Source organism: Epinephelus fuscoguttatus, linkage group LG15 (genome assembly GCF_011397635.1).
Source record: "Epinephelus fuscoguttatus linkage group LG15, E.fuscoguttatus.final_Chr_v1".
NCBI classification, from domain to species: Eukaryota; Metazoa; Chordata; class Actinopteri; order Perciformes; family Serranidae; genus Epinephelus; species Epinephelus fuscoguttatus.
This window is the reverse complement of record NC_064766.1, coordinates 33,935,835-33,949,402: the sequence shown is the minus strand read 5'-3', so window position 1 is coordinate 33,949,402 and position 13,568 is coordinate 33,935,835. Positions and strand designations below refer to the sequence as shown.

General features: G+C 42.3%; 2 protein-coding genes across 4 annotated transcripts in view; one reads left to right on the top strand and one right to left on the bottom strand.

The window, feature by feature from the left end:
- Positions 1-13,568, top strand: part of LOC125901858 (chloride channel protein 2-like) — a 68,626-nt gene that overhangs the window by 14,837 nt on the left and 40,221 nt on the right. The gene's annotated exons all lie outside the window — the stretch shown is intronic.
- Positions 10,471-13,381, bottom strand: LOC125901860 (zona pellucida sperm-binding protein 4-like). Its single transcript, XM_049597821.1, has 8 exons — positions 13,070-13,381; positions 12,773-12,960; positions 12,460-12,557; positions 12,218-12,375; positions 11,950-12,142; positions 11,229-11,376; positions 11,064-11,139; positions 10,471-10,634 (listed from the first exon to the last, which is right to left on the bottom strand). The coding sequence occupies exons 1-8, from the start codon at positions 13,353-13,355 to the stop codon at positions 10,516-10,518; spliced, it is 1,266 nt and encodes a 421-aa protein (XP_049453778.1). The 5' UTR covers positions 13,356-13,381; the 3' UTR covers positions 10,471-10,515.

Sequence of the window (13,568 nt, the reverse complement as noted above, 5' to 3'; positions counted from 1 at the left end):
CGCTGCAACTTTTCTCTGCAGCGTTCAAAGATGGGGTCATCTCATGGCGAATCTTTGGTCTGGACTAGCCCTTACCTGTAATCAGTGTAGATTGTTTTGGCGTGTGTTGCAGAGTGTTGAAGATATTGGACGCACAGATGTCTGTCGTCTCATGCAGCCTGGTCTCAGTTACAGGGCATCGAATAAGCCATTTAGCAGTGTCCCCAGTGTCACTATAATGACACTGTGGACACCCTGTAGCATCTGTGTGAGAGGACTATCCACAAACTCCAATGTAAACCCATCCGCATCATTATTAGCAACAAAGGTAGCTTAAAGGGCATTGAAGTCCACCTAGGCCAGGTGGTAGGGGATGTGGATGGGTTCAACAAGCACAGGACTTTGACATAGGAGACTAGTGTTCAAGACACACTGCTGCCTCTCCAACTGTGATTGTGCTATTAAAGCCAGGTGTTTTTTTAGCGACGTCCACAGTCTTTTCCCAGCCATAACCAAATAGTTTTGTTGCCTAAACTGCCAACCCTGTCTGCTTTAAAATGCTAAAGGCTGCCTGTCTAATCCCTGCTGTCATATTTTGATGCTTGGGCAGAAGCCCCCGCGTTACTGTAATGACGGCGGGGTTTTTGCTGAAGTGTCAAAATATGACAAGTTTGGATGAGATCACGTTGTGTGTGGAATATAATGGAATTAGATGGCACTAAGCTTGTGGTGCTCAAAGTGCCAAAAAAAAAAAAAATACATTTGAAAATTCCAGCACCATTTGGTGTATTTGTCCTTTCTTGGCATTACCAGCAACGACTGCGGCTGGATCCAACCAAATGAAATCAAACATCTTCTCGTATATGACAGTTCAAATATTAGGAAACTGCAGAGTGCTGAGATGTTAATTTGACTCTCCCTTTAATTTTCTGGAAAAACTATTAAGTAAATAAGTTCAAATTTTACATGGTCACAGTCAGGCTCATATTGAACAGGATTACATCGAAAATTTCAGCAAACCTCTGAAGGAAACATTTAATCATTTAATTTGTGAGACTTCAACAATGAGGACATTTTCAGTATGTTACAGTGCTGAATTTCTCTGTACAGTACTGTGAAGTTACTTTAAATTGTATATAACCTAACAGAGTGCTCCAAGGATGACGTTTTTCTGTCAGCCTCGCCAAAAAGCCAGTGCAATTTTAATATTAGATTTTGGATTATTGCTGAAAATAAACTACTAAAATAATGACACATTTTGTTCAGCATGATAATCTTCAAAAATAAACACCACTTTTATCATTTTTGGGGCCTAAATTCAATCACCGGAAGTAAAAATCTACCGTTGGGCTAAAAACAAACTGCACCACAGTCGCACGTCTTAACATCACCACCACAACGAGGCTCTGAAGCCACGCTTGGTGTGATGATGTTACGTCGTCTCATTTAGCTACCTTTTTTTTATGATACATAAAAGCTTCAAAATTCACAATGTATTTTATGTTGTAGAGCAACCCCTCAAAGTCTCTTAAGCTTGTGTTAACCACAGACCTTATTTCAGGCATCTAAGCAAAGCCAGTCAAAATACCCACTGACTTTGACATGAGGGAACCAGGAGTGCTAAAATGCCAGCTCATTTTCAGGTTTTAGGACTCAGTTCTGGGCTGGGGCACTCTATGGAAATGTTTTATTATCATATCAGCACTGCCACTGACTAGATATGATGTGTAATAAATTACTGCTCTATTGCGAGTCTTTCTTCATCTTTTTCGGCCGGTCCAAGGACCTGTACGTGACAGCAGGAAGAGATGCACTTCAAATTCAAAGCAGTGGCTGGCTTCACTAGGTTTTACACAGTGCTTTTTTGTCTTGTCTTGCTGTGTCCTCTTATTGTGGCTCAACGTACATTATCGGTTATAAATTTGTTTTTGATTGTGTGAGAAAATGGACGTGTGACATGAGAGTGTGTGAAAACTGTGAGCCTCGGTATGTGAGAGTTGGCTGCCCTGCACGCCATATTTTCCGTACCAAGTTATGTGCATGTACTGTAGAGCTGAGAATTACATGCACACCTCATATTTTAGGAGCACAGCCAGGCATATGCACCTGGTATTTAGAGCCCTGAGTAGACAAACTTTGAGTGTTTTTATTTCTCTGCTGATAAAGCCCATTTTAAACCTGTTGCAAATGTAATTTCTGTGGATGAGTGTCATGATGTACGCAAAACAACCAGATCCCCCCTCAAGTGTTTTTCTGGCAAGATGTCACTCTCTCAGCTTGATCCTTCAGTCTCCCTGACATCACCCCCAACCCTCCCCCATCCTTTGTGCTGCTTTCTACTAATATGATCAGAGTGTGTGTTGGTGTATTTTCACTTGTCTGGGTGCACAGGGTCTGCTCAACAGCATCAAGGTTTTTCATGTTTACTTTGCTGTCTGTGTGTGTGTGTGAGCTCTGACTCATAGGTAACTATTCTAAAAGCAGCCTCCGCTACCTATATTAATGTAAATGTAGACTGCGGGATGAGTCAAATTTGTCACTTCCTCCTTTAATTCAATTTTCAATCTCATCCCTGGAGGCTCCGTTGCTCGGATTAGCTCAGAGTGCTTTAGTCCTCCCGTTATTTCCCCGGTCTCATCAATACACACTCAGCATGCGTTAAAGTAATCACACCGCCACAACAGTATGTGGGAGTTTAAGGGTCTGAGACATCCATCTTTTTCGCCGCAGCGACGGGTCCCTTCACTCTCTCACAGGCTACCATAAAAGAAGAGATTAAAATCGTCTAATGAATATTTATTAATAATAAAAAGCAGAAAGGGTGATAGTTTTAGATGTTCAAGCCTCCATCATTAGAGTGTCAAATATTTGTCCTTGCTGTCTCCTCACAATGAATAAATTATACTGCCTTGGGAATAGCTGAATAATGAAGAACTTTTTAATCTCATCTGTTGTGCTAGACTCACAGGTGGATTACAGAATGGACCTAACGGGCCCAGGCCCAGGAGCCCATGTGCTCAGAGGGCTCGTAAACCAGAACCTCAGCCTGAAGTTGCACTTTGCATTTCTTGTTGCATGGTCAAAGGGCTTTATCATTCATGTCAATGACAGAGCCCGAAGAGAACTTCTCTTATTTGTGGTTAAGAGAGGTGTATTTTGTTAATGTGCTTTTTGCTTTAATTGAATGTACACATGCTGCAAATCCTGTGTTGTTAAGATACAGTTGAATTTATTTCTATTCATTGTGCTGTTGTCTTTAAGTGTGCCTGTACTGTAAGTCCTGTACGCTGCAGGTGAATGAATGTCAGTTAAAGGGTACCTATTTTGCTCATTTTCAGGTTCACACTTGTAATTTGTTTACATGCTTCAGTGGTCTACACACTTTAATTTCCTCATACTGTTTGTGTTTGAACACCTATATTCACCCTCTGTCTGAGACGCTCAGTTTTAGCGCCTTTCTCCTGAAGCTCCTGACCTGAGAAAACTGTCTGGCTCTGCAACTATGCTAGGGATGGTATTGATAAGCTCCGACGTTATCCGGCCTTTTATCTGTACTATGAACATTTTGATCTAATTCATTATCATCCTGCAGCCTCTCACCTGCGCTCTGTGCCGGGGCTGACCAAAGTGAAGATAACCTGAAAAGTATTCAAAGGCAACTACGCTCGTTACTGGAAGTGCAGTTAAACCTTAGCGAGTAAAAAGCCAGTACTTCATCAATACATGTGTCCAGCAAGCATAAACGTGTTAACATGCAGATTTCAATATGCTTTGTCCGCAGTCTCTCATCCACCGGACAGCATGCGAGTTTGGCTAATGGCGAATTGTTACGAATAAGCTAACAAACAGCTGTCTGTATGTAGACTAACCGTTTAGCTAAGTTTGCCACTCATGTTAAAACTGGGCAAATACTTTTAAACAAAGCTGCTGGCTGACACAAGCAGCCTGAATCACATCAGCAGAGAGGGAGCAGGAGGACAGGAGGAATGACTCATAGTTACTGATAAAACCTGAACTTCACTCAGTATTGTGATGTCAGAAATGTTATTTATATAGTGACGTTGCTGTTGTAGAAATGACTTGCTGCTCTGTAAACAGCATTTAGTTCCATTTAAAATATTCAGTAACCCTGTTCTGAAATTATTCTTTTTCAAATGAATATATTTTTCTAAAAAGCAATTATTTAGAAATGAAAAAGAATCGATAAGGAGTATTGTTAAGAGTAGTAGTAATGTACCCCGGCTTTTAACAGATCTGGGGAAAACTGCATTCTCCGACGATGCACCTTGGACATTAAACAATCTTCAAATAGATCTAAAGGGCATCATAAGGAATGTGGTAATGTGCTAGAGGCTACTATATTTGAATAGTTGTTTTATTTATTTATTTTCAATCTCAATGGGACATCCTGGTGAAATAAAGGTTAATAAAAGTCTTCATGATAACCATCACTAGTCACTATAGCGAGGGAATGACTGTAACTGAGTATAGCATCACTTTCTCCCAGGAAAAGTCTCAAATAAAAGCTTCTTAACACAACCAGGCGTCATGGGTGCAGATCCCGGGGGGGGGACATGCCCCCCCCCCAAATTCTGAAAAATTCAAATTGCCCCCCCCCATTTCTAAATAGCTTAAATGATTGACATTGAACAAATGTATACAGTAGTCCTATATACTGGGAGAAAGGGAAGATGATGAGGAGAAATGGGAATCCATGAGAGGCGAGAGATGAGAATGTGAGTGGACATAACTTGCCTGAGACCCTGAAACTAGAAGTAGCATTAACTAACAGCGAAGCAGTGAAAAGGAGGGTGATGGCTGGTTCCATGTACTACTGGCTGTTTAAGAGAAATAAACAGTAAAGGTAAGCATATGATTCTCTTTGTAGTGCTTTTTGAATGACTTGGTGATGGTGATGAGCCTCTATGAAATCGTGAAATATGCTGGCAATCTCAAGCGCTCTGTGGGCATGATTTGCACGCATGCAATTAAAAAAAAATCACAACTGATTGTGTGTCCCCCAAACTTGTCATCAGATCTGCACCCATGCCAGGTGTGTTCCAGCAGGAATACGATCCAAAATCAGGGAGAAATCAACAACACTTTCCCTGATGTTAGCATGTAGCTATATGTAGCAGTGTAGGCTGTATCATGTAGACACTTGCAGTGCTGTGCCTGGAGCAGATGACCGTATAAAGAACCTGTCATGATCTGACGTCAGCTTATAGCCAAAATTTAAAAAAAAAAAACAACAACAACTTGGAAACAGAGTATTCACAACAGCCTGAAGCCTGAACCCCTGCTCAGGGGCCCATTGTCTCATAACACGCCTATGGCTAGGCTTGCACATGGTCTGACTGAGAGAGCTGGCAGAGAGAGTGAAGTAGCAGTAAAGTGGGGGGTCTGACGCAGTGGACAGTTGGTGGCCATGTGGTGCTTTACTGGAAAGTATTTATCCGGTAGATGGACCTGTGGGTGTAGTAAGTAGAGCTGCAGAGTGACATGTAATTGCTTTAGAATAGCTGGTAATAGTGAAGGTGCTTCCCTTGTCAGTACCTAGAAGTGGTGGGCAGTGTAGCCTGTCTGATACTGGATGTCTGAGGCAGATACTGATATTTTCCATATAAACATAAAACATATTTTTTTCAATTCATAGCAAGATCCCTACTGAGCAGGGCAGTTGAAATATCAGGTCGTCAGTGCTTTCTAATCGACAAAGTATCTAATAGTGACACCTTTTTTAAACTAAGTCAGACCTAGTTCTGCATTTCTGTGCTGCAGATTCATGTTACCTATCAACCAACACACACACAGATATGTCCAATAGTCTGATTTTTGATTTCTGATTTTGTTTTAATTGAGCGTAAATGCTTTTAACTATATGTCTGCTACGCTGTGCTGCTGCCAGAGGAGCCGCTGAATGAGTTCCCTCTGAGCGGTAACTCGCTAAAAGAGTCTGGGAAGTCCGGGGCTGTTGCTATGGGTAACAGTAAGATGTCAATCTGTCATCAAGCTGAAATATTGCGAGTATCACAATATGGGTTTTTCATGTCATATTAAAATCATACCGGTATTATTGTGAATGAAATGATATGGCACACCCCTAATACACACATTGAAATCATGTCACCATGTTTTACATCAACAGCCACAAATAAAATTAGCAGCATTATGCACTTTTTGTTTGCATGAACATTAAAATAATGACATAGGAATTGGAAACCATATCAAATGTGAATTAACATCAAAGATGGCACCATGTGGCTATGTGCTTGGCAGACTGTTTGTTGATGCTGGACCGTATTTACTGTGAGTTTTTGAAAAAGCAGTAATCAAACACAGTTGTAATGAAAATTAGAATTTGAACGGTAACACGAATCATTGGGAATTTACTGTAGTTTATTGTGAAACTGGTAAAACTGACCTTTTCACCTCTAATCCGCACACAGTCACTCTTATTTTAATATCTCTAAACATGTACATGTAATGTGGGGAAGACATTTAAAGGCTTTTTTAGTCACTATTGACTGACTTTACAATATCAGTGCATATTTTTACTTTATCACAGTAGAGACGGCCGCCTCATATTCCCAGAATATCTGGACTGAACAAAAGCTGCTGTAAAACAGTCTGAGGCTGCAGTTTCTCACCAGATGCAAAGTCAGTAATTTTTTTTTCTGCAAGCTGTTTGGGTCTTAAGAGTTATTTTTACCTCTTTGTATTTGTTTCTGTGTTTCTATTTTCAACTATGAAAATCATTGTTGAAATGAGACATTAAGGACGAGAATTGTGACGTGAGCCATGTCAGAATATGGATTTTCTGCATTTTCAGTCTATGATTGTTTAATGGGATTAGTTAGATGACGGTTAGTTGGATTATCCTTCAGTTTTTTTTTGTAGTGAACATAATTTCCTCCCTTGTGAAACTGTTTTGCACCGAACTGGAACTTTACTCTGTCGGCATAACGGTCGATGACAAACAAGTCAATAGCAACCAGTGGGAGGCAGGAGTTTAACTGGTGAAGAGGGTTTTGATGTGGGAGGTAAACTGACTAATGTGGATGCAGAAGTTGGTCACGTGGGAGGTGAACTGGTTACAGATAACAGCTCATTTAACCCACAGGGTCCCACCTGCTGCTCTCCCAGGGGGCCGTGCTCCAGATGGCCAGTGATTGCTTTCACACAGGCCAAAGACAGAATCACTAACAGGCCCCATTTATTCTCCCAGTGGGTGTTTGTCTGGTGCTGGTGGTGGGTTTGTATGTGTCTATACTGTGGGTGTGGGTGCGTGAATTTTTTTTTTTTTTTTTTGCCAACACACAAAATACAGTAGGAAAGTTGTAATTCAGTGTCGCCTTGAGTAGATTTTATTTCCTCATGTAGTGATGATAAAAATATAGACCAACCAGGAAATCCAGCAAGTGTCAGTCACTCTTCCTCCATGCTTTCATTTATTGATCCAGATCTTTAGAAGCTGACAGATATGGGTCGTTTAATTTATGAAATACTAACAGACACATTGATTCTCTTTTGATGAGGAAGAAGTGGAACTGCCCTCAAAACATTCTCCATTTTGGGGGATACTTTTTTCCAACTGCAACAGTTTTGTATCAAATATTTAAAGGGACACTTCACCCCAAAATCAAAAACACATATTTTCCCTCTTACCTGTAGTGGCATTTATCAGAAGCATACCTCTACTGCTAGCTCACCTAGCACCACTGAGCTAGCTCAGCTGAGGAGGACACCAGTTATGTTTATATCTCGTGCTGTCACAAGCTCTCATTCATACATGTTTCCTTCTGCAAGGTGATGCAGTTGCCAGGTGGTAAAGAGAAAGTAGTTCCTACATGAAACTGCTTACAGGAAAGACTGTGGATTATCTTGACACATTGCTGTTGAGTTTTTCAAATGTATTTCAATCAGGAGAGACTTGCTGTGAGGGAAAAGAATATCAATTTACATGTGCGCATAAGTATGAGAAATGTAAAAAGTCTTTTGGTGATTAGACCCCATCATGATGTCATCTATTCCAGGAGGGTGGTGCAGACCTATAGATTAGGGATCCACCCCCATTGGGTCTTGACGCTGGTGGTAGTGGTGAAGAGATGAGATGAAGAGGAAGTTGAGGGTCTGGATGTGAAGAGCAATAGGCGTTTGATGAGCTCGTCCTGGGCTCTGGACAAGGTGACTGGAGGAGGGCGTGACGATTCCGTCTGTAGTGACAGCTGACAGGAGCAGATTTAACATTTGGCAGTTACGCTGAGCTTCATTTATTTGGCACTTTGAGCACCACAAGCCAAGTGCCATCTAGTTCCACTATATTGGAGAGAAGGCAGACATTTTTACGGCCGATATCTCCAACATTTTGCACTACACAAATATGGGTTTTTGATTTTGTGGTGAACTGCCCCTTTACACAGTACCCACAATAATTACCAGTTTGGTTCTGGCTTGTGACCTTTGTTGCATGCTCTCATCCCCCTTGTTTTCCTTATCGCATCTCAGCTTTCTTTCCACTAGAGGTAAAAAGCCAAAAATAATCTTAATACATGATAATCACTAGAAATTACAAAATGCCGTTGACGCACATTTGAATGCCTTTCTGAGTTTTAGAAATTATGCTGACCACTGTGGTGTGAAGGTTGTGTTGCCTTTGCATTAATAGCCCCACAAAGCTGAATACAAAATACTTATTTTTCTTTTTTTCACTGCAGCTTTAAGACCCAACAGAATCCACTTCAATAAATAGCTCTAAAGAAATGCAGACAGACGGTTTGAGAGCAAACAATGTCAATATCATTTGCCAGTTATTTTATACCCCTATCATTTTTATGTTACAATAAAAGCAGAGTTTTGCCTGAATAATATTGATTTTCAGTCAGTGACCCATTTGCTTAATCCACCCAATATTTAAAATGCCAAACATGCATGCAAACCCTGCATCCACCAGTTTGCTTTAATTGACAGTGGCAAAACTTGTTTACATTTCACTCGGCTAACATGTTTATGCATGTCCACACAGCAGCAGTTGTTAGCATTCGTCAGCTGGCACCTATTGCCTGATTCCTCTGGGATTCTCTGGCTTACACCCAAGGCCGTGCTGCTGTCTGAATATGATGTATAGCTACGTTTTGCTTAAATGCTTCCCAGCAGGTTGGAAGTTAACGTGGATGGAGATGAGCATCCCTGACAGCATGGGCCTTCCCTCTGCTCGCCAGTCACACTGAACATATACGGCTGCTCTGCTTTCCCTCTGCACCTCCTGTGCATGCGAGCAGAAAGAGCGAGTCTGGAGGAGTCGTGATGCCCATCTCAATGAGAGGAGGGGGTGGACGGGTTGGAGTGGGACAAAAAGGGAGGTGGTGTGCAAAGCAGTGGAGGAGAGATGTTGCAAGTTGTAGCATACAGAGAAACAGAGGGACTGTTATCAAAAAATAAAGAGTGAGGAGGGAGAGAATGGGAAGGAGACAAGCAGTGAGCCTGAAGGAGTCGTGATGCTCATCTTAATGTGGCTGTGGCGAGCTAAAAAGCAGCCCAGTCGCCAGGAGAAATTGTTGACATCATTTCTAAAGTGACGTAGTCCTGATTACATGTAAAAGCTGACTATCAGGTGGAGGGGATGTTGAATAGCTTCAGATCTAGGCAAGATGGCTGCCAAGCTGCAGACCAGTGTCCAAGACCAACAGCAATGGTTTTATTTTATCAAGACATGGCAGCATTTCCAGCTGTGATTGTGGCACCAACCTGGGTATTAAGCTGTAGCATGATCTTTTCTAAAGAACCAAGTGTTTTGTGCCTAAACAGACAACCACGGCATTGTTGAAATGCAAGGTCTGATCTGCAAGGTTTGCAGAGATGTACAATGCCAAAAATTAAGTGAACACAGCATAGTGCAGCTTGCCATGTTACATATCTGTGACTGAGGCATTACAGGTGGAAAGAAATTCTTTGTAACACTGCTCAGCATGTCACAGGATTTGAGCTGCAGGTACTCTGCCCACAATTTGCCACTCAGTTTATCCCCAAATTTTAGTTTGGCTTAAGAGTCACAGCTCAGCAACTGCTGCAGCTTTCCATAGCCCATTGTGTGGCAGCTTGCTGCAGGCTGTACTTTGCTGGGTGCATTTTCAGTGTATTCTGGTAACTGCCTTCAATCTTTCTAAAACTCAAGATTTACTCATACCACGGGACTGCAAAACTGGTGTTTCTAGTTTAACATGTCTTTTGGATTGGTTCTCTCAGCCTCAACCACAATTAATCTTCATCTTATAACTAGTCTATTCTTGCCATATGTTAGAGTTAGACTTGTAGCATAATCTCACTTGTAATGCAATCTTGTGATTTCTCAGCACAAATCAGGACGAGGGGTTGCATTACATGCTTCGACTACACTGCCTCTGCACAAAAATCTACCTCAGCAGAAAAATGTATGTGAGTGACCTTGACAGAGCAAGTCAAACAAGACAGTTGAGCATGAGCTTTACACAAGCTTTTATTAAAAAGTCATGGCCAGATCTGGCTGCCAGTGGACTGTCATCTCTTCAATTTGGTGTTGGGAGAAGATGGTTTCTGCTCAGTCATGATCACCTCTCCGCTTGAGACTAGAGCTCTCCGACTGGAAGAGACTTTCCTCGCTGCAGCAACAGCTCTTCCTGCAAAAGAAAGGGTTCATCTGTCACTTTTGATTGGCAAATTCATAATGACAGAAGTGTATCAGTTGTGATGCGTCATCTGTCTGTAAAGATGCCAAGCAGTCTCTAGTTCAAGATCCTCCAAGTGAGGATTTGCCTTCCATTTCACTGGAAGCGTAATGATGCACTGATAGAACTTTGTCTTGACAAATTTAGGGTATCTACAGATAGCTGATCAGTACTAATTGATTTCTCCACCTCAAATTTAAACTCAGTGTGGTAATGTAAGCCCACGGACTGTGAGGCCATCAACTTATTTGGCAGCCTGCTGTGGCTTAATAGGGCTCATCAGGAATGCTGCAATTCTTGACACTGTTAACTTTAGATTGTCAGGCATTTTACACACTGGTAAACCATTTGTTGCAGTCATTTTACAGTTGAGCTACTCACGCTGCCGGTGGCATGGCTGGTCACAAGAGTTTGTGCTGCTGGGATAACACACTGCTGTAGCACAATGGATGAACACCTGAAAACAGTAAGCAGATTGCATATTGTGTCAGCTACAGTTGGATTTAAGTTGTACCATCCAATGATGTTATTGCGCCTAATCTGTACCGTGTCCTTCTGGGTAGAAAAGGTGTTTGGATCCACGAATGTGAACATTTTAACAATAAAGCGTTTGTAGTGTGTTGGGTATTGAAGCCCAGAGGAGCCATCCACAGGCACCACTGTGGTTACATAACGGTCATCATCGTAGGGACACCTGAAACCAACAAGAGCTCAAGTTAACAGAATTCTTCAGCCTTTTAGATAGTTTACCTCTGCAATGAAATGCATATTCTTGTTTATCAAGCGACATTTGATGCGAGTTGCAGTGTTGGAGATATTGGCCATAGAGTATAATGGAACTAGATGGCGCTTGGCTTGTGGTGCTCAAAGCACTAAAACATTAAACTCAACAGCAGTGTCTCTTTCCAGAAATCATGACCCTGTTAGTCAAGATAGTCCAGACCTTGTTGGGAGCATGCTGCCTTCTGTGTGACGATATGGTTAGTGGGTGTAGTTTGGTAGAAAATAGTTCTCATGAAACTGCTCACAACAGGGTCTGCAGATTATCTTGAGTAACCAGGGTCATGATTTCTGGACGATTAGTTTTTAAATTTGGCGATTTAATCACAAGTTGAGTGCCATCTAGTTTCATCATATTCTAGAGAAACCAGACATCTACTGCTGATATTGCCAACACTCAGCAACTCACACTGAAACAATCTACAATGATAACACTATGGTAAGAGGAAAGATGCATTTTGACTTTAAAATCCTTTTTAGAATGTACCCATAAGCCAGAAGGTCCCACTGTGGCAGGCTGTCAGGATTGGGTGTAGATGTGGCCCAGCAGTGCTCCAGGTTAAGGACAAGGTTTGGGTCAGACCTCTCCAGGATGTTCACCTCAATATAGACTGGTTCCCTCAGCACTTTAGTGACTGGGTAGTCGGCCGCAGTGTAGAACGAGCTATACCCTGCCTCTTCTGTAATCAAAAGAGTTTTAGTGGATGTAGAATTCAGCACCAGCTGGCACTCTTAAGAGTCTTGTGGTCACTCACCCTCAACACATCCCTTTGAGTGACACTGCCCGTTGCCCAGTTTAAGCTCCACTCTGAGGGGTCCTGCAGCAGCGACCGGCACAGGTGGAGGAACAGCATTCACCTCCATGACGAGAGCTTCCACAGCTGTGCCAGAATACCTACACTGAAACAATAACCTGTTGGGAGAGAGCAGATGGCGTTACATCTCAGGAACCCTCAGCAGGCCACCAAAACCAATAATGAGATTGATTTTAACTCACTCAAAATGGCTGTCCCTGGTGATTGATCCTCTGGGTCCAATTCCCACTTCATACGAGGAAGACATGTGGTTCTCATACACCACGTAGCCATTTTCCTCCTGCAGGAGGAGTGGAATCAAAAGAAAATGTTCAGTTGTTTTGAGGAAACACATGACACTGTTTGAATCTTTAAATGTGAGAAGTTTCCAGTTTCACAGGTTTACATCATCACAAACTGAATCTTTGATATTTGAGTGCATTAAAAATTTAGGTGAAGACTTTACCACATTTAACTTCTCAAATATTAACTGAAGTAAAAAACTGGACCAGTCACCTTGAGTGTAGTGCCACATGCAGTCACAGGGAACTGAAAGACTGCAAAAGCAGAGGTGACGCCCGCAGGAGTACAGGAGGGGTTGTTTGTTTCCATCAGGCTGACTGACTCCACATCAATGTGGGGCAACGTGGCATCTTTAGCCACCACCACCACAAACTGGCCATCCCTGGTGCACTGCACAGTCACTGGGTGAGCAGAGAATACATGGATTAATTCTCAGTTGCAGCAGTTGTGTTACTCACCATGAAGCATTTGTTTGAGAGGCACTAGAAACTGCCCTGAGAGCACAGGTACCTGCTTTCCCATAGTAGCACTGCCACCCATCAAAGCAGCAGTTAATGTTTTCACACTGCTCAGTGGTGATATCTGCAGTCCCACACTGGATCTTGTTGCTCTGCTCCACCTGGCATTTATCAAAGGGAGCTGCAGGTGGAGGGACATGCGGCTGTTGCTGAGGCTGCTGAAAAGAAGGAGAAGGTTGGTGTTTCTGCAGAGGCAGCGTCCAGTGATGCTGGGCAGTAACACCACAAGCCAAAACAACAACCACCAACACACCAAACAGACACTTGAAAAGCTCCATTATGGTATAAGCAACTGCACACTGGCTAGAATTGCAATAACAGTTCCTATGGCTCAGACGCAGGCTTTATACACGATTGATTATGCGTCGTTTGCTGAGAACTCCACCTCTTATCGTTAGGAGTCAATTGTGTGGCAGCCCTGTGGAGTTAATCAGCTGGTAGCTGACAGGTGGAGCTTATTGTCTGCTCATCTGTCTGAAAAGAGGTCATTA

What these genes read in the sequence shown, in the direction of transcription:
- LOC125901860 (XM_049597821.1), bottom strand. Translation starts at nt 13,355, where the DNA reads ATGGAGCTTTTCAAGTGTCTGTTTGGTGTGTTGGTGGTTGTTGTTTTG. An exon ending in ACCAGGGACAGCCATTTTGA is followed by an intron (nt 12,376 to 12,459) that starts GTGAGTTAAAAT and finishes CTCTCCCAACAG; the next exon opens with GTTATTGTTTCAGTGTAGGT. An exon ending in CTCAAAGGGATGTGTTGAGG is followed by an intron (nt 12,143 to 12,217) that starts GTGAGTGACCAC and finishes TTTTGATTACAG; the next exon opens with AAGAGGCAGGGTATAGCTCG.